Genomic DNA, 20,675 nt, shown 5'->3' with positions numbered 1-20,675 from the left:
TATACTTAGAAATGAGAAATAAAACTATTGTCTTAACAGAAATAATTTTGGCTTATTTATTAAGTACACCAATTACTTACTAACAAAACTTTATTACTTTGCATTGTTTAGTAACACATCCATTCACTCTTTTAAGCCTTATGATAATCACTGGCCCATACTTCATGTAGATGTGAAATAACAATATATTTTTTATAATAGCCAGAAATCAACAATGACTAAATATGACAGAAATATTGTACATATAAACAGTTTATGCATATGCTGACCGAGAGGCACTTACATTAAAAATGACCTTCCAACAAATTATAGTGAATATAATGAGATACTGGGGAATAGTTTTGGAAACATTTCAGAAAGCATTTTAAGAAAAAAATTACTGCCTAAAAACACTTTTCATAACAGATATTAACCTCAACATTACTAACCAGTGAATGCTTCTTTCGTGAAGATAGTTCGAGTGTTGTATCATAGAGACTTTCAACAAAGTTCCTCAGACAGGGAACATTCACTTCATTTTTAACAGCCTGAAGAGAAAGAGAAAAATAAAATTAAGTTCTACTTCAGATTTTCTAATAGGTACAGCTTGCATACTTATATAGAAAATAATGCTGCCTGCAGACAGTCATTGGCTAAACAAGGGAAAATAAACTTAAACAGAATCAAGGGAAGGCACACTGAGGAATCATAATTCTAGCAACTCTGATAGATCTACTATCTGTCCAAGATGAGATAGAAAGAATAAGCATATTATGCTGCTTGGGAGTTCTTGATCTGAATTTTACCATGAACCTTGACATGAAATCTAGCCTCTTACCTTCATCATATCTTAAATAATAATAATCTAACACAACTGTAGATATACTTTTAGCCCCCAACCACTTCTGTTTTGGATCCTTTTTTTGGCTACTCTTGTGCTTTATTCAGAAATTTCTATTGGTACAAAACATTGGACAGAGCACACTATGCTAATTTTGAACTGTTAACACAGGTTGTTTATTTATTTCTGGATATAGTGAAAGGGGCATTGGTCTTATACGCACCTTCTCGTTGGGTGGAGACAGCATCCAGGAATGGGTTATACTCATCTGTTCAGTTGAAGGACTGGGTCTGTAAAATTTGTAAGTCCCGCCGTTGTTGCTAGGGCCTCCCAGCTTTTGGCGAAGACGAAATAGACTCGGTAGAGAAGAAAGAAGAGTCGTTGTAGAAGACAGAAGGATATGAGTGAGGACCAGACTAACAAATGAGTGGGGCTGGATGCTGTCTCCACCCAACGAGAAGGTGCGTATCAGGTAAGACCAACACCCCTTCTCCATAATGGTGGAGACAGCATCCTGGAATGGGACATACCGAAGCAAGCTGTTCTGTCCCCCCACCTCAGTCCGGGAGACACATGAACTGACTCAATTAGCCGGCAATTTAGTCCACGGCAGCTATCAGCTCTGGCAGCAAGACAGCAATCGTCTTCCAAGGTTTTCTTTATCTTCCTTGATGCCGGCATGTCAGAAGCTCGTTACCAGAGCAATCAGGAAGTCAGGAACAAACAGCAATCCAAGCCAAATGCTCAGTCAAATAGTTCAGCTCAAGTTTTCTCCAGTCAGTTTGGTTCGTCCGTCATGAAGTAGTAGAGCAGCCCCTCCTGCTTTTATACCCTGTGGGGTGTGGCTCCATGACTCAGCACTTTCTAGGCCTGCTCCACCCCTTCTTCTGTTGTTCCCACCTCTCTTGTCTATGAAACCGGGGATCTAACCAGGACTGATTGTCCACAGCTGGGTCTGGAAGCATTGCCTGGGCGGGAGGAGATACAGGAGACAGAGGCCTTGTCACCTCCTTCACCTGGCCTGCCTCTGGCTCCTGGAGCTGAGCCAGAGAGGCTGGCCCTGCAGAGGAGAGCCCTGACGGCCCTTCCCCCTCACTATCTGAGTCACTTTCTGGCAGGAGGCCAGGCCCGGGGGGGTTGGGGCTGGAGCCACAACACTAGCTGTCCCTGAGTTACGGGCGGGCCCCAGTCTGGTCAGAAGACTCCCCTCCAGTATGGACCCATTGCAAGATCCTACGGGCAAATGCCGAGGCGAACATGTCTAATTTATAATATTTAATAAAGGGCGAAGGAGATGTCCAGGTGGCCGCTCTGCAGATCTCCACCAAAGAGACCTGCATGGCCCATGCTGCCATTGTAGCTGCACTTTGCATCGAGTAAGCCGTAACTTGCACGGGTCTCGGAAGAAAACGCAAGTTGTACGCCTTAGCAATAGTTTGACAAATCCAATAGCCAATTGTGGCAGACATGACCTTGGAACCTAAGGAAACAGGAAGAAATGAAACAAACAACGACTGCATCCTCCTCAGTGTGGCAGTACGTTTAAGATAAACATGGAGAGCCCTCTGCACATCCAAGGTATGCCAACGTCTTTCTAAGGGGTGGGCAGGGTTAGGGCAGAAATTGGGTAGGATTAGCTCTTGCATTCTATGAAATGATGTGTTGACCTTGGGAATGAATGATGGATCTAGACAGAGCACCACATGATTGACATGGAATACGCAGGGGTCTGAGAAAGCAGCAATCTCAGAAATTTGTCTGGCCGATGTGATCGCCACCAGAAAGGCGACCTTACAGAACATAAGACAGAGGCTCCAGACATTTGATCGATTGAATTGGCAATTTTTATTTAAAATATTAGAAAAGATGCAATTTGGGAACATTTTACACAAGCAATCAGAGCAATATACCAGAGACAAACGGCACAAATAATAGTTAATGGTAGCTTAACAGAAGCTTTCAGAATTGAAAAGGGGACAAGGCAGGGATGTCCTTTGTCCCCATTATTATTTATTTTAACTTTAGAAGTTCTATTGAATAAAATATGTAGGTCAAGTAAAATAAAGGGAATTAAAATTAGACATCAAGATTATAGGTTAAGAGCATTTGCAGATGATCTGGTTGTTACCTTATCTCAACCAACACAATCGATTACATATATGATGGATATAACTGATCAATATGAGAAGGTATCTGGATTTAAGGTGAATCAACATAAGACAAAGATAATAACTAAAAATATGACTATAGACCAAAAGGAAGAATTGGAAAGAGCAACGGGATTTGAAGTAGTGAAAAAGGTTAAATACTTAGGAGTATATATTGCAGCCTCAAACGTGAAATTATATAAAAATAATTATGAGGTGTTATGGCAAAAAGTGCAGAAGGAATTGGAGAATTGGAAAAAGCTACAATTATCATTGCTGCGAAGAATAGCAGTAATAAAAATGAATGTTCTGCCTAGGTTCTTATTTCTGTTTCAAATGATACCAATACTTAAAAAAGATGCAAATTTGCAGGAATGGCAAAAAGGGATTAATAAATTTATTTGGATGGGTAAGAAACTGAGATTGAAACTAAAAATAATACAGAATATATGTGAAAGAGGGGGTCTCAAAATGCCTAACTTAAGACTATATTATGAAGCAGCTGTTCTGTCATTAATCAGTGATTGGTTTAACCTAACAGAAGAAAGAATATTGAATGTGGAAGGTCATGATCTTTTATATGGTTGGCATGCTTACTTACTATATGATAAAAAAGTGGATAGGATTTTTAAAAGTCATATACTTAGAAGTACTTTGTTGCGGGTTTAGAAAAGGTACCAATATAAATTAAATTATAAAATTCCCATATGGGCAATCCCTAGGTATGCGATAGAGAATATAAATATAGAACAAAAACAGAAAGTGGTTACCTATAAAGAGCTCCTCTTTATGAAGGAAGGTAAATTACAATTGAAACCTTTAAATTGAGAGAAGAAAGGATAAATTATACTTGTTTTCAATATGGGCAGCTGCAAGCTAGATGGAGAGAAGACCAAAAAATTGGTATTATGCAACACGAGGAAAATCTGGTAAAGCAAATTAGAGATCAAAGCCAATCACATATTAAAAGGTTATATAATGCGTTGATAGAAATAGATTCAGAAGCGGAATTGGAGAATTGGAAAGAGCAACGGATTTGAAGTAGTGAAAAGGTTAAATACTTAGGAGTATATATCACAGCCTCAAACGTGAAATTATATAAAAATAATTATGAGGTGTTATGGCAAAAGTGCAGAAGGAAATGGAGAATTGGAAAAAGCTACAATTATCATTGCTGGGAAGAATAGCAGTAATAAAATGAATGTTCTGCCTAGGTTCTTATTTCTGTTTCAAATGATACCAATACTTAAAAAGATGCAAATTTGCAGGAATGGCAAAAGGGATTAATAAATTTATTTGGATGGGTAAGAAACCGAGATTGAAACTAAAAATATGACTATAGACCAAAAGGAAGAATTGGAAAAAGCTACAATTATCATTGCTGGGAAGAATAGCAGTAATAAAATGAATGTTCTGCCTAGGTTCTTATTTCTGTTTCAAATGATACCAATACTTAAAAAGATGCAAATTTGCAGGAATGGCAAAAGGGATTAATAAATTTATTTGGATGGGTAAGAAACCGAGATTGAAACTAAAAATATGACTATAGACCAAAAGGAAGAATTGGAAAAAGCTACAATTATCATTGCTGGGGAAAATAGCAGTAATAAAAATGAATGTTCTGCCTAGGTTTTTATTTCTGTTTCAAATGATACCTATACTTAAAAAAGATGCAAATTTGCAGGAATGGCAAAAAGGGATTAATAAATTTATTTGGATGGGTAAGAAACCGAGATTGAAACTAAAAATATGACTATAGACCAAAAGGAAGAATTGGAAAAAGCTACAATTATCATTGCTGGGAAGAATAGCAGTAATAAAATGAATGTTCTGCCTAGGTTCTTATTTCTGTTTCAAATGATACCAATACTTAAAAAGATGCAAATTTGCAGGAATGGCAAAAGGGATTAATAAATTTATTTGGATGGGTAAGAAACCGAGATTGAAACTAAAAATATGACTATAGACCAAAAGGAAGAATTGGAAAGAGCAACGGGATTTGAAGTAGTGAAAAAGGTTAAATACTTAGGAGTATATATCACAGCCTCAAACGTGAAATTATATAAAAATAATTATGAGGTGTTATGGCAAAAAGTGCAGAAGGAATTGGAGAATTGGAAAAAGCTACAATTATCATTGCTGGGAAGAATAGCAGTAATAAAAATGAATGTTCTGCCTAGGTTCTTATTTCTGTTTCAAATGATACCAATACTTAAAAAGATGCAAATTTGCAGGAATGGCAAAAAGGGATTAATAAATTTATTTGGATGGGTAAGAAACCGAGATTGAAACTAAAAATATGACTATAGACCAAAAGGAAGAATTGGAAAGAGCAACGGATTTGAAGTAGTGAAAAGGTTAAATACTTAGGAGTATATATCACAGCCTCAAACGTGAAATTATATAAAAATAATTATGAGGTGTTATGGCAAAAGTGCAGAAGGAAATGGAGAATTGGAAAGAGCAACGGATTTGAAGTAGTGAAAAGGTTAAATACTTAGGAGTATATATCACAGCCTCAAACGTGAAATTATATAAAAATAATTATGAGGTGTTATGGCAAAAAGTGCAGAAGGAAATGGAGAACTGGAAAAAGCTACAATTATCATTGCTGGGAAGAATAGCAGTAATAAAAATGAATGTTCTGCCTAGGTTCTTATTTCTGTTTCAAATGATACCAATACTTAAAAAAGATGCAAATTTGCAGGAATGGCAAAAAGGGATTAATAAATTTATTTGGATGGGTAAGAAACCGAGATTGAAACTAAAAATATGACTATAGACCAAAAGGAAGAATTGGAAAAAGCTACAATTATCATTGCTGGGAAGAATAGCAGTAATAAAAATGAATGTTCTGCCTAGGTTCTTATTTCTGTTTCAAATGATACCAATACTTAAAAAAGATGCAAATTTGCAGGAATGGCAAAAAGGGATTAATAAATTAATTTGGATGGGTAAGAAACCGAGATTGAAACTAAAAATAATACAGGATATACGTGAAAGAGGGGGTCTCAAAATGCCTAACTTAAGACTATATTATGAAGCAGCTGTTCTGTCATTAATCAGTGATTGGTTTAACCTAACAGAAGAAAGAATATTGAATGTGGAAGGTCATGATCTTTTATATGGTTGGCATGCTTACTTACTATATGATAAAAAAGTGGATAGGATTTTTAAAAGTCATATACTTAGAAGTACTTTGTTGCGGGTTTAGAAAAGGTACCAATATAAATTAAATTATAAAATTCCCATATGGGCAATCCCTAGGTATGCGATAGAGAATATAAATATAGAACAAAAACAGAAAGTGGTTACCTATAAAGAGCTCCTCTTTATGAAGGAGGTAAATTACAATTGAAACCTTTAAATATAATGAGAGAAGAAAGAATATTGAATGGAAGGTCATGATCTTTTATATGAAATAAGGGAGTTATGGTTCTAGGGGAGGGATGGGAGTTTACGAATAATTACTGTATTTTAGCTTATGATTGGTAGATGCTATACCCTGTATTTGCTCTGGGAACTCGGGGGGGGGGGAGGGTGAAGGATGGGAGGGTGGGAGGTGGAGGGAGGAGGAGGGTAATTAATTGTTAAAACTGTGGTAAAACTTTTTAATATATATAAAAAAAGACAGAGGCTCCAGTGAGTGATTTCAGCATCACAGACAGGTCCCAAGTAGGGTACATAAATTAGTGCCCCCTCCCAAGAAATCTCCGAACTGTGGGATGTTGAGCAATAAATTCAAGCGACCCTCAAGTTAGTACAGATGAAAGAGCCGCAACCTGCCTCTGAATGGTGTTCGGCAATAGCCCATTATCTAAGCCATCCTGGAGAAACTCCAGGACCTGGGCTATTGAGACCGTGATGGGGGAGCATTCCAAATGCTCAAACCAAGTACAAAAGTACATATCCCACGTAGCGGAATAAATGCAGTCTGTGGAGGGTCTCCAAGAGGCCTGACTGGTCTTGATGACCCTGGATGAGAATTTGTCCACCCTCAGAGCGTGCCGCTCAAGAGCCAGGTGGTCAGTTGGAACCACCGAGGGTCCGGGTGGACCAATGTCCCCTGGCTGAGCAATGCCATGCCCTGAGGAATACTACAAGGTGGGGCTACTGACAGTGACCTGAGGTTGGCAAACCACACCCTCTGTGGCCAATGAAGTGCCAGCAGAGCAATTTCTGCACGCTTGTGCAGGATCTTTCGAATCACCCTTGGCAGGAGGGGAAGTGGAGGGAAGGCATAAAGGAGCACTGATGGCCATGGACTGCAGAGATCATCTACACCCTCTGCCCTGGAGCCGGAAATCTGGAATAAAATCTCTGGAGCTGCAAGTTCTCCAGAGTAGCGAAGCGGTCCACCAGGTCCCTGAAGAGGGACGGGTACAGACGCCACTGTTGTGGTCCGTCAGCAGCCTACAGAGCTGGCAACGGAGTCAGACAGCGATGAGGCTGAGGTGAGGCCAGGGCCATTGGGAAGTGAGGTGCGGACTCCAGAGCCTCCAGAGACTGATAGTAGTGAGGCAGAGGAACAGGAGGAGCCTGTTCCTAATGCATGCATGAGAAGAGCTGCCAGAAGGCAAGAGCAGCTCAAACAGAGAGGACAACTTGGGAGTAGGGCCAAGAAAGGATTGGCCCCTCCCATAAGGCTTAAAGCAGACCAGCACCGGCGTTTGGCCTTTGCCGGAAAACAATGTTGTAGCTGCGTCTTCTGCTTCATCTTCTGCTTCGTCTACGTCTTTGTTTTTGTGGCTTCTGGATGTTTGCCAGGAAGGGCCTTTGGCAGTTTGCCTAATTGGACCAAGGTTTATGAGATAACTAAGGAATTTGTGTTGGGAGGCATTTGTTTTACTTTGAGTTGAACAATGCTGGGAATGAACTAATTCCCAGCTGTTCGAATAAAGTTTTTTTTACCCCCACGTACTGAGTTTATTACTACCTACTTGGGCCTGGGTCACAACAGCCATTCCGCATGGTTGATGACTGTTTGGCTTAGCCAGTCCACCTGCACATTGGACACCCTGGAGATATGCTCCACCACCAAGGAGCTCAGATGTTGTTCTGCCCAAAGGCCTAGGCTCTTGGCCTTCCGCATCAAAACCTTCGATTTGGTGCCCCCCTGGCAGTTTATGTGTGCTCTTGTGGCCACATTTTCCGTTAGCACTAAAACGTGCTTGGCCGAGACCCACCACTGAAAGTGAAGGAGTGCCAGATACACCGCATGCAGCTCCAGCCAGTTGATGTTCTGCTGCAACTTGGGAGGGCCCCATTGCCCCTGTGTCACCTGCAAATGGAGGTGCCCCTCAACTGAAAAGTCTGGCATCCATTGTGAGCACCAGCTGTTGTGGCTCGAACAAAGGACGTCCCTTGGAGACGGCCGGTGATCTCCACTAGTTGAGGGAACGGAAGACATCGAAGCAGGACCTTGAGAGGCGAATTGCTTCTGCCCGCTCTCTGAAAAGGCAAAAGAAACCACTGAAGGTCTTTGGAATGGAGGCGGGACCATAGGGTAATGGAAATGGCAGATACCAGGCTTTAGGCATTGATGCCGATATCTCAGGTAACCCAACAGGTGATGTGCCAAATGGATCATGGCAGGCAGCCAATACCTGCTCTCACACAGAGTTGGGTGCCGACATCGGAATATAAGTCAGGCAGGTGTTCCAAATGGAGCACGAAGCTCCCAATTGCAATCAGGCTGAGTATAATGGAGCGCGAAGCTCCAAAGAAAAAAACTCAGAGTGTAGCCAGCAACCTGACAATCAGGGAACTGGCAAGTCCGTCAAAGTCCCTGAGCAGAGAACTGGCTGAAGCAGGCCACAGGAAGGTGAACAACGCTCTGCCATCAGCAGACACCAATTAATAAAGAGCGTGAAGCTCCAAAATGGTGGATTCCAAACTGTGGTGTGCCAATTGCAGGTGCTTCAGCACCAGCTACTGCCCAAGAGCACAAAGCTGTAAAGGGTTGAACAAAGGGAGGCCTGCAAATGCGACGTGGCATGTGGTTCACCCAAAGGTGTACTGCCACTGGAGCTGTCAAGGGAATGTAGAAAAATCCCTTGAAATTGGTTTGGCGCTGAATCAAGTCCACAACGGGAGTGTGAAGCTCCACCAACCAGTCAAAATGTTGGGTGGTGTGAAGATTGTGATGGTAAAATGGCCGCCTGACCAGTTCAATTGGGAGCACGAAACTCCTCCAACACCTTCAATAAACAGGGGAGCGCAAAGCTCTACAGACAGTCCCACAGCTGTCAAGGGAGCGCTAAACTTCACAAAGGCTCCGGACAGTGCTCAGTCAACAGAAGCCACAGCATATAAACCAGGGGTAAAATGCTCTGAGTTGGCCACTCCCATCCAGTCACATTACACCCCCCCCCACCAAGCCATGCCCACAAAACCAGTAGTAACAAATTTTACATTTCACCCCTGGTATAAACATAATCTGTTAGAAAGATAGCTCCAAGCCCGCAATGGTTAGAGCCAAGGCCCCGGCAGGGAAGAAATCCCAGCGACTCAACCCTCAAGGGAATCAGCTGGCAACTCACAGTTGTTGACAATTTGAAGAAAAAGTCAGAATGATAATCCAGAGAAGGAAGAAACCATCCAGGAAAAAAAAGGTTGGAAGAAGCACTCGACACGTCCGTCCAGTCTGAAGGATTGAGTCAAAAGCTGGGAGGCCCTAGCAACAAGGGCGGGATTTACAACTTTGACAGACTCAGTCCTTCAACTGAACAGACGAGTACAACCCATTCCTGGATGCTGTCTCCACCACTATGGAGAACATGTCATTTACTACCTTTAGAGCCCTTGGGGCCAGGACACTGGAAGAATACTTCTTATTGTAAGATTCCCATCATTTATTAACATAACCCACCAAAAGCCCATTTTTCAGTAGAAGCTGGTCTGCCTATTTACTATTTGGGGTCAAACTTTCTCTGTGGAAGCCCCAAGTTGAATTCCCAGTGCAATAGAAGAACTGCTGACCATGCTGGCTCTTAAGATGATTTTAAAACACAAACCTTTCAATTAGCTTACAATTGAAACGATTTATTTTTAACTTTTGTTATTAATTTAACTTTGGTAAAAATGCTATTTTATTTCTGCTTTAACATCAGACTATAGTTTTAAAGTTTTATGTATTTTAACTTATCATTAGCTGTTGGATACTATGTGTACTAACCAGGGACTTGGTTGATGGGTGATGGGTTAGTAAACAAACAAGGACTTACAGCAGCTACTGGGACAAGAATTTCAACGAACAAGCCTGCTAATGCGTGTTTGATATCTTTGTCTTTAACTTCAAGAAAATAATGTGCACATTCCTGGAATAAATAAAAACAGAAAATAAAGTTTCATAAATAAACAAGAATATTTGTATTTTTGATAAAGCTACTATTTTATTAAATATGCAACATTTTTGCCTTCATTTTACTTGACAGTTTGATTCAAAAGGCAGTGCAAATTTATGTATGTTTAGTCAAAGGTGCTCCCACTGTATTCTTACTCCAAATTAAGTACAACAAAATAGAAAAATATAAGCAAACAAATGAAAATAGTTTTTTAGTTATTATGATGGGCCTATCTTATTTTCCAGTTTTTATTACTATCTGACCTGTGAAAGAAAAACCACATGTTCCTGAAAATAATTACTAAACAAGCATTATGAAATACTGAGGTTTCTTTGTATAAGAAAATGACATCTTCCTCCTGATATGGAACTTTGCTACCTGCATAAACTGAAGGGAAGCTTCAAAATCTTCCACAGGGTACATTTTAATACGGAAGAATTTCATCCCCATGATTAGACTGATAATGCTTTGAACCATGTAAGGATTCTGCTCCTTATGCCGCAGCTCTTTTAATTCTGCCATAAATTTCTTCTTCACAGCTGGAAATCTAAAAACAGGCAAAACAAAAATAAATTATGATGATGCTTGTTTCAAAGTAGATATTTGACAGTAAGACGGATATTTATATTTTTTACTATGCATTATATTTTATATACTTGTTTTAAATTGTGACCAGCCAGAGTGGTTTTGGAATCGTCTCCTAGAAGAGTATTCTGAGGAAACACTGCACTTAACTCCTGCTCTTGAGCTTCCAAAGATAGTATCAATGGAAGACGATTGGAGAATTGTTTAACTAACTGCAGAAACTACCTTCTGAAATAAGATAGTTCTCTACATCAAAATCTAGTCTGATAAAACAAAGCATTTGTGAAGGGAAAGAATCTATTCCTACAAAGGTTGAAAATGTGCTTGTGCGCATGCATACATTCACACAAACTCTCTCTTTCTCTTTCTCTCTCTCTCTCTCTCTCTTTCTCTCACATAAATACACACACAGAAAACTTCTCACTAAAGAATCTGGCTTTCTGAGTAAAAACTATCTAATACTTTGATTATTTAAATATACTTACTTTGCTTGTGCTAGTACCCCTATTACTTCAGCATAGAGATCTGCAACAATGTGCATATTTCCTGTGTTGGGACCTAGGTACCTGTTTAAAGTTAAGAAAATGTAGAAATTTAAAACAGTCATAAATAAATTCCACAGTAGGTTTAGCTTCATATGACCAATAATCTTCAGGAATTCCTATAATTTCTCAATGGACACACACGCTTAGGCTCGTTTTACATATATCGGGTTTTGATTTTTTGTAGTTGAGTACCCAAATGTAGTGGTTTATGGTTTAGCTGTATGTCTGAACCTGAGTTAGTATATAAAGAGCATTAACTCCATAGTGTTGAAATCTGGCTTAGTATATAAAGAGTAGTAACCCCATTAAAATCTAATTCTACACAATTAGATCCTATGGCATCTCAGGACCCCTCCACAAATGGATATCTGCTTTTCTGTCTAACAGACAACAAGTGGTCAAAATTGGCAATGCTTTATCAAATCCTGTTCCTGTCAAGAGTGGCGTTCCTCAAGGCAGCGTCCTTGGACCAACACTCTTTATACTATACATTAATGATCTTTGTGACCATATCTCAAGTAATTGTGTTCTCTTTGCTGACGATGTCAAACTATTTAACACCACAGACAACACTTCTATCATTCAAAACGACCGTGACAATCTAACCGCTTGGTCTAAAAATTGGCAGCTCCAAATTTCAACCAGCAAATGCTCAGTCCTACATATAGGAAAAAAGAACCCAAAAACTAAGTACATACTAGATGGACATTACCTTACAGACGACCCCCATCCCGTTAAAGACCTTGGAGTTTTCATGTCAAATGATCTAAGTGCCAAAGCCCACTGCAACTACATAGCAAAAAAAGCTCTAAGAGTTGTAAACCTAATTTTGCGTAGCTTCTTTTCCAAAAACACCACACTACTAACCAGAGCATATAAAACATTTGCTAGACCAATTCTAGAATACAGCTCACCTGTTTGGAACCCTCACCACATCTCTGACATCAATACAATTGAACGTGTCCAGAAATATTTTACAAGAAGAGTTCTCCATTCCTCTGAAAACAACAAAATACCTTATCCCACCAGACTTGAAATCCTAGGCTTAGAAAACTTGGAACTCCGTCGCCTTCGACAAGACCTAAGTTTAACTCACAGAATCATCTATTGTAATGTCCTTCCTGTCAAAGACTACTTCAGCTTTAATTGCAATAATACAAGGGCAACCAATAGATTTAAACTTAATGTTAACCGCTTTAATCTAGATTGCAGAAAATATGACTTCTGCAACAGAATCATCAGTGCTTGGAATACTTTACCTGACTCTGTGGTCTCTTCCCATAATCCTAAAAGCTTTAACCAAAAACTTTCTACTATTGACCTCACCCCATTCCTAAGAGGACCATAAGGGGCGTGCATAAGCGCACAAACGTGCCTACCGTTCCTGTCCTATTGTTTTTCTTTTCTTCTTCCTATATATATATATGCTTATACCTCCTAACATTTACTCATATATATGTTTATATACTATATAATCTTTTTGTATGATGTTGTGACAAAATAAATAAATAAAATAAATAAATTTCACAAATATAAATTAAATCAATCTTTATTATGGTCCTACACCAGCATAGTGTATGAGAAAGTTACAGAGACAGTAATAGACATGAAATATTTGATTTGCCAGACAAATCTTGTTAAGATTCATCACTATACTAGCAAAAGTAAAGTATACTTCCCTACGATAAAACTAATCAATTGGAAATAAGGGAAATGGTATGCCTGCATTACAGAATTACATAGGAATTCTCTATTTATCTGGGATTTATACAAATAGTACATTTATGAAGGGGGTCTTAAACTCTAATATCAAACTTCCCTAAAGGAAGGCGGAACAATTACTGATTAAGAAAGAGACTTCTAAAAGGAAGCCCTTACTCCCAAAATTTAGACTCCCACATTCCTACCTCATAACTAGGTCATACTGCCAGGGGTTAACTACTAAACTTAAGTAACTATTGATGCCAGTGTGGTCTAAATCCCTGAGATTTCATAGAAAAGAAAGAACAAGTCTTACCCTTCTTTGTATTTAAAGTGCTTGAAAGCCAAATTAATAACATCATGTACCAAACCATCAATTACAGGATGAAGCTGAATCTGAAAAACAAATGAACAACCAGTTAACAAAATTCATACTTGAGGATGACTAATGTCAAGTATAGTCAACCACTACATGCTTCTGCTTTCTCCTCCAAAAGATAATACTCCTGAATTCTGACACACATGTAGTATGTTGAGTTTTAAGAATTGTTGTACAGGTGCTAATAAATGTGAAATAGGAAACACAGCAACAAACTGTAAACCACCAAACAGAATCAAATTAATTAATTTGCTTTACCTCTTGCTCTCTTACATTTAGAAGTACATTTTGCTAAGTACATTTTGCTAAGCTTTCCTTCTAGAAAATGCATTTAGAATAAAGATATAATTTTTTTTCCCCATTACGTATACAGGAAAAACAGAAAGGTCTTTCTATGACTCAACCTTTTTTAGAAAATGAAGCCTAATCTAGCAGATAAGATGGAGAAAAGTGGAAGAATAGAATGAAAGCACACCCTAAACAGTAACCTGGTCTCTGCTGAGTACATCAGAAAATGTTATTTCATTTTTCTAGTCAATATCAAACATACACGTGCACACACACGCACACACACAAATATACTTGATTTGTAACTAAAGTGTGAATCCCAGAATCTTAAGATACTATTTACAAAGTAATAAACCTTCAAAATTAATGTTTTCAGTTTATGTGGAAACCCATAGCCGTTTATATACATTCTTTCTTTATTTGAAAGGCTTGCATACCTTTCCCTAAAAGAGTGACAAACATATGCCATTAAAATTAAATATTAAAAATTTCAAAATGACATACCTGTTTCAATACTTCTATTAATACTAAAGAAAAAATAAAATCAATAGCAAGATCTCTTCTTTCCATTAAATAGTCTCGTTGCTGCTCATCACTTTAAAAAAATGAGAAAACATAATTAAAGTTATCTTGTTGTACACAAATGAAGTATAAAATTAAACAGTTTTTAATTAGTCAATTTTAGGGCAAGAAGGTCAAAAATTCATCTGACAAGTTTTTACGGATGTTTCAATATCTACTCCTTTTGTTTCCTTTTATTTAAGAGATTTAGTTTCTGTTGGCTGGTTCTCCCTCAAATTTATTTCCTTATTAAATTATTTCTAAACCCTCACTATTTCTATACATCTTATATAAAAATACAACCAGAAAGGCAACTGACATAAAACACAGACATCAATATTTACCAATAGATAAAATGCAGTGGCAATTAACCAAAAACTCTCTACTATTGACCTCACCCCATTCCTAAGAGGTCTATAAGGGGCGTGCATAAGAGCACAAACGTGCCTACTGTTCCTGTCCTATTGTTTCCTTTCATTATATCCAATTAATATAGTTATCACATACTTATGCTCATATATATACTTATATATAGTTATTTTCATGCTTATGCTTATATATACTGTTGTGACAAATAAAATAAAAAAAATTGAATTTATGTAAGGATGCATTTTACTAACAGGCTACCACAGTCCAGGATTCCAATCATCTTTCTGAAACAAGCAGTTCTAAGAGCAATAGCACTTAGATTTGCATATATACTGCTTCACAGTGCTTTACAGCCCTCTCTAATGGTGTCAAACATAGAATGATGGTTTAGTCTGCTGGAGAAAGCCAAAGTGGGTGTCTATGATTAGATTTACATTTCCTTCTATAGCTTATTTCTTCAACTAGGAAGAGCCATCACACAACTTTGAGACATACAACCCCACAGGATTATAGCTCAGAGTGCAGGCCACTGATTTTCAACTTCTGCACTCTTTTTGCACCCTTCTAAGGAAGCATTGATTGGCTCATGGTGTTCTTTGTCGATTCTCAACAGTAGTGAAGAGAATTCAAACTCAACAGGAATGAAGAGAATTCCACAGCTAGCTTCATGATGTTTTGACAGGATTGGAAAATGAAAGCAGCCTCAAATTATTGTCTGAAGCAAGTCCTTTAACACACCCACAAATATTGTCTAAAGCAAATCCTTTAAAGCTAAATTCTATATAGAAGCAGGTGTTTACAAATAATCACAAAACATAAGTAGCAATCAGTAGTCAAAGTTATCCAAGTGCATACCTTTTGGATTTTGTGCTTGTTCTTGGTCTGTATTCATGAGATTCATCTTCAATGCCGTTTTGTCTTTTATACCAATCAAACAAAGTGCGCAGGATAGAAGGTAGACAATACTCTGAAAGGGAGCTCATTGAACTAATTACCTATGGGAAAATGCATAAAAATAAAAGCATATTTAGGTACAGTCTACTAAAAATCTACTGTAATCTTTAGTCAATTCTGTGTGAGGTGGGTTGGGCTGAGAGAGTGTGACTGGCCCAAAGTTACCCAGCAGGCTTTAATGGCTAAAGCAAGACTTAAACTCATGTCATCTGGCTTTCTAGCCTTGTGTCTTAACCACTAGATCAAACTGACTGGTTTACTAATATTTTGTTTTGACTGGAATACAGCATGCCTTTAAAATCTGTATGTGAGAGCTAAAGTTTAAGATTTATATAAGGAAATGACTGACCCAAATCAGCCCTGATTATTTAATGAAGCATTCACACAATTGACTCTGGTATTTCTTTTATTAAATAACTGAACTGGCAGTGGGTTAATTTTTCATACTAGCATATCACACGTTGGATTATTTTATGAAATAAATGAACAAAAAGTATATACATGAAGCTGTGATAAAATTTAGTTGTAAAGATTTGCTTTACAAATCTCATACTGAAGTGGTTTTTTAACAAAACTATAGTCTAGATCTAGATTCTAGAAGAATGTACAAATTTTCAACAACTGAATTACGGTATATTAACAAATCTGGAAAGTTCAAACCAAAACTATAAAAGGTCAAATCAGACCATATAATTAAATATTCCTACTCACAAATTACATTTCCAGCTACTGGTCTAAAGCCAGCCATTAAAAAATATTTGGTCATATAGTATGTCCAATAAATACAGAATATTAGAATAAATAAATACATAATAAATGTGATGTCTTAATTTAATTAAGACTATATTTATTAACATTATTTATTTAGTACATATTCTCATTTCTTCCAGGAGTTCAAAGTAGATATATTTCATTTCCATGGTGAAATAAAATGTAAAATATGTATATTTGAGAGAAAGCAAGAAAGCTTAATTAATCAGTAATAAAAACAAATCTTTTTATGGTCAAAAATAAAGAGGAGAATAGCATAAGGAGGACAGGGTACAATTTTTTTTAAAAAAGCATAAGAATAAAAAACTATATCAAAAAAAGTAGACAGCAATGTTAAATGTAAACCTAAAAATATTTTTAAAAATCTAAAAAGAATCTAAGAGGAAGGACAGGGACAGTAGATGAGCATAGAGCAGGGGTATCAAATCAAAAGTCACGATACGTCACAGTATCGTCACATGACATATTGTGACATTTTCCCCCTTTGCTTAACAGGGAGTGGATGTGGTCAGTGCATTATGCATCTGGCCCGTGGGCCACGAGTTTGACAGCCCTGGCATAGAGGAACATGGCAAGCCAAATATATCACAATACAGAGCACTCTAAAATCTAAAATCACAAACACAAATAAAATCACAAACAAAACAAAACTACAGGTTATTTTCTGACAGATTTTAAGTGCCGCTGTGCACAACCTGGCAATATTATATGTTGTAGCAGGTTTGGTATCTGCAAGCAGCAGGGAAGTATATAATTATCCTGCGCACCTTAACCAATCTACAGCCAACCTATCCCATTATTTTCAGCAGAATGTGTAGCTGAAGAGAACCTCCTAAAATTTTTGTTTTCTTCACATCTCTAACCCTTTTTCCCTTCAAATGGATCATAAACGCAGTGCTGGATTTTTCCCCATGCAATTTTCCCTAATCAAAATCTCCAATTGTTAATTCTCCCATAATAGGAAAAACGTACGTAAGTTTTTCTTTAAATAAAGTAAGTCAATGAAGGAAACAAAATATTGGGATTCCATCTTGGGTTTTTATTTGATCTGAATTTGACAATAGCGTCTCTCACAATTTCATATTAGTACAGGTTTTTTTTTCAGCTGCACAAACAAGTCAGTATCGAATGAAGAAGCTAAAATAAAAACAAAGATTGCCAAAATAAATGCCCTTTGGAAGACAGAAAATAAAATGGTGTGTCATTCAATCTTAGGCTATATCTAAAGCTTTAATGAAACTGAAATAGTACTTGTAGTCTTTCTCAGCTTTCTTTTTCTTAAACCCTATCTCAAATTCATATTACAGATTTCTCTCCAATTCCTGTGTATTATGCTGATCCTTGGTAATGGAATTTTGCAAATACTGACATTTTTCTTGATAAGTGAATAGTGACCATTTCTTTCTCTGAATGCTTCACCTCTCTCTCATTTGTTCCTGATTTTCTCACTTGGCTGATCTGCAATGTCAGCTGCCTGTTCGGATGTATTTTCACAGTGAAGTTCTGAGTTCATATAGATTTTCACCTGATGGTTACGGAGATAACCCATAGAGCCCTTCTACAAGGGAGATGGCAGGTTATCAAGTTTGATAGACAAACAAACCAACAAATATATAAATAACTTTTGCCACATGATTTTTCATTAATATTCTCCTATTTTTGTCACTGGGTATGTAGTCCCAATGGTCTATTAGTAAGATAATTGTTATAAATGTATTGATTTGATTTGAACAAGCAACTGTACTGGTCTCAGCTTGGTTTGTTAAGCATGGTATGTATAACTTACAGATATGCAGCTTCACCTATTAATGCCTAATTTATTGAACAGTGGTGCCCAATGTAATGTACACTAAATACACAGTATCTTTAGCTTTTTAACTTTTTCAGTCATTGGTCTTATAAGTCAGGAAGGAAGGGTGGAATTTACAGAAACTGACTCTTAGAATACAGGAAGGGAGGAACGTCTAAGTCAGCATGCTGGTTACTCAACCCCTCCATTTATTGGAATCACAGCCAGTGTGAGAAGAATTCTAGCTCTGTGTTACTACTGAAAGGGAGTGTGCAGATGTACAAATGGGTCCTTGTTACACAAAATGATCATGTTCTTCCAACCTGAATGAACTACAGAGCATGCAGTTTGAGATACCCACCCTACACAAGCAAACGCCCTGCTAGCAGGGCATTGAAAACAGTCTATACAAATATACTTTTCATAATTATTTTGGAAGAATTTGAAAAATAAGTCACCTAAAGTTTGCTCTGACATAAGTAATAATAAAAAAAGAGTTACTAATCTGTCAAAAATCAGAATATAAATCACTATATATCTTCGTTAAATTTATTATTAGTAGGGATAGGCAATTCATTTGAAGACCTGCTTCACAAAATTATTGAAGTACACCTCTGAACCATTCCTCAAAACAAAGGGCATCACACAATTTCTAATTGCTCCATCTTCACAATAATTTCAGAAGTTCTCAGAAAATGTGGTGTATCCTTTATCTATCTGTTCTGAGCTTTTAACTCAGTGGTTCTCAACCTTTATAGTGCTGCGACCCCTTTAATACAATTCCCCACGATGTGGTGACCCCAACGTAAAATTATTTTCGCAGCGATCTCAGCGCGCCTCAGCAGCCGCAGAAGGGGGAAAAAAGCAGCAAACTGTTTTTTTAATTTATCGCGCCTGAAGCCGTATTGGCTAGCGATCTGAACTGCTTGTGATTGCCTTGAGGACGGAGGCATTAAAGCGGAGACTCCTCCCCTATTAAGTTTATCGCGCCTGAAGCCAGATTAGGCTAGCGATTGGGAGTGATTGCTTGTGGAGTCAACCACTGGAGCGCGATTCTTCGACTCGCAAGTATACTTCCCATATTTCCAATGGTCTTAGGCGACCCCTGGCAAATCGTCATTCGACCCCCAATGGGGTCGCGACCCACAGGTTGAGAACAGCTGTTTTAACTGGATGTAGTACTTCAACACTTTGCGAAGCACTCCTTCAATGGTTTGCATATGCCTAAGAACCAAGCTAGAAATAGCAAGCATAGGCCATAGGCATCTGTAAGGTCTTGTTCTTTTTGTAGGCCACACTGCAGTGCCCACAGTGCCCACAGTATGTGACCACAGACTTCATGTACACACCTGCAGGTTCATATCACTATGGCATGCTGCTGCTGTCATTATGGCATGCTTGACCCCAAAAGAAATGTCCACTGCACATATTGTTGCTTATTTAAAATATTAAGATATTATTTCCACGTTTCAATCTTCACAATCCTTTTCTACAACCAACCTATCCTGATCTTTGAGTAGGATTAAAACACTATTATCCCTCTAGTGATGAATCCTCCTCCATGTTGTACTAATTAAATCTCATGAAGCTTGTCATAGACTCCCTCTGCAACACACCATTCACCAAAAAACATAACTGGTAAAACTTTGCCAGCAACAGCTGTCTTACATTTTAATGAGACAGGAAAACTTTGATAGCCACTCAACTGTTGCTAAGGTAGTTATAAAACTAATAGCACTCTTCAACTTGAACAAGTTGAATAAGATGTGAATATAAAGTTGTTTTTAACCAACATCTGGAATAACAGTGTGCATCTATACGTATTATAGAGACAGAGAGAGAAAATGTGGGGGGGGGGGACAAAAAATAAGTAAGTCAATATGTCAATTTCCAGAACTTTTATGAAATTAATTTTAAACTCAGCAACACTGAAAAACATAAGCCACAGATGCCAAATCAACAATAGGTCAGGTAGCTTTCTTATATTGCAGAAGAACTTCTATTTCATCATTTCTTTGTATTTATAAACTATGTTGTAATTTTTTCACTGCTTATAAAACATAATAAAAATGTTAAAACAAATAGTCATAAAAAGTAAGCATACTTTTTCTTTTAAAACATTGGACATATTGGTATTTTATTTACATTCAAACAGTATATAAAAGATAAAAGTAATGTAATTTAACAAAACAATCTATACAAATTTATCTTTGCAGTCATTTAGTCAACAAAAGATTTGCCATTTTATTCTGCGGAAACAATAAGTGTAAATTACTGACTCTAATATTTTATATTCTACCCACAGGAGTCTCTTACACAGGTAGTCCTCAGCTTACAACTACAATTGGGTGTAGAAATTCATGATTAAGTGCTGCAGTCATTAAGTGAGGCATAATGTGACTTCACCTGATTTTATTACC

At 37.7% G+C, this 20,675-nt stretch overlaps 1 protein-coding gene across 8 annotated transcripts in view; it reads right to left on the bottom strand.

Moving 5' to 3' along the window:
• Positions 1-20,675, bottom strand: part of FRY (FRY microtubule binding protein) — a 213,542-nt gene that overhangs the window by 95,250 nt on the left and 97,617 nt on the right. For all 8 annotated transcript variants that reach the window (XM_058186780.1, XM_058186781.1, XM_058186782.1 and 5 more), the window contains 7 exons: positions 15,597-15,736; positions 14,316-14,406; positions 13,461-13,540; positions 11,384-11,464; positions 10,692-10,860; positions 10,194-10,286; positions 429-527 (listed from right to left, as the gene is read on the bottom strand). In XM_058186780.1, coding sequence (XP_058042763.1) covers positions 429-527; positions 10,194-10,286; positions 10,692-10,860; positions 11,384-11,464; positions 13,461-13,540; positions 14,316-14,406; positions 15,597-15,736 — 753 coding nt within the window. The remainder of the gene's footprint in view (positions 1-428; positions 528-10,193; positions 10,287-10,691; positions 10,861-11,383; positions 11,465-13,460; positions 13,541-14,315; positions 14,407-15,596; positions 15,737-20,675) is intronic.

This window comes from Ahaetulla prasina, chromosome 5 (genome assembly GCF_028640845.1).
Source record: "Ahaetulla prasina isolate Xishuangbanna chromosome 5, ASM2864084v1, whole genome shotgun sequence".
NCBI lineage: Eukaryota > Metazoa > Chordata > Lepidosauria > Squamata > Colubridae > Ahaetulla > Ahaetulla prasina.
Note: the sequence above shows the minus strand (reverse complement) of the source record. Positions and strands in the feature narration are given on the sequence as shown.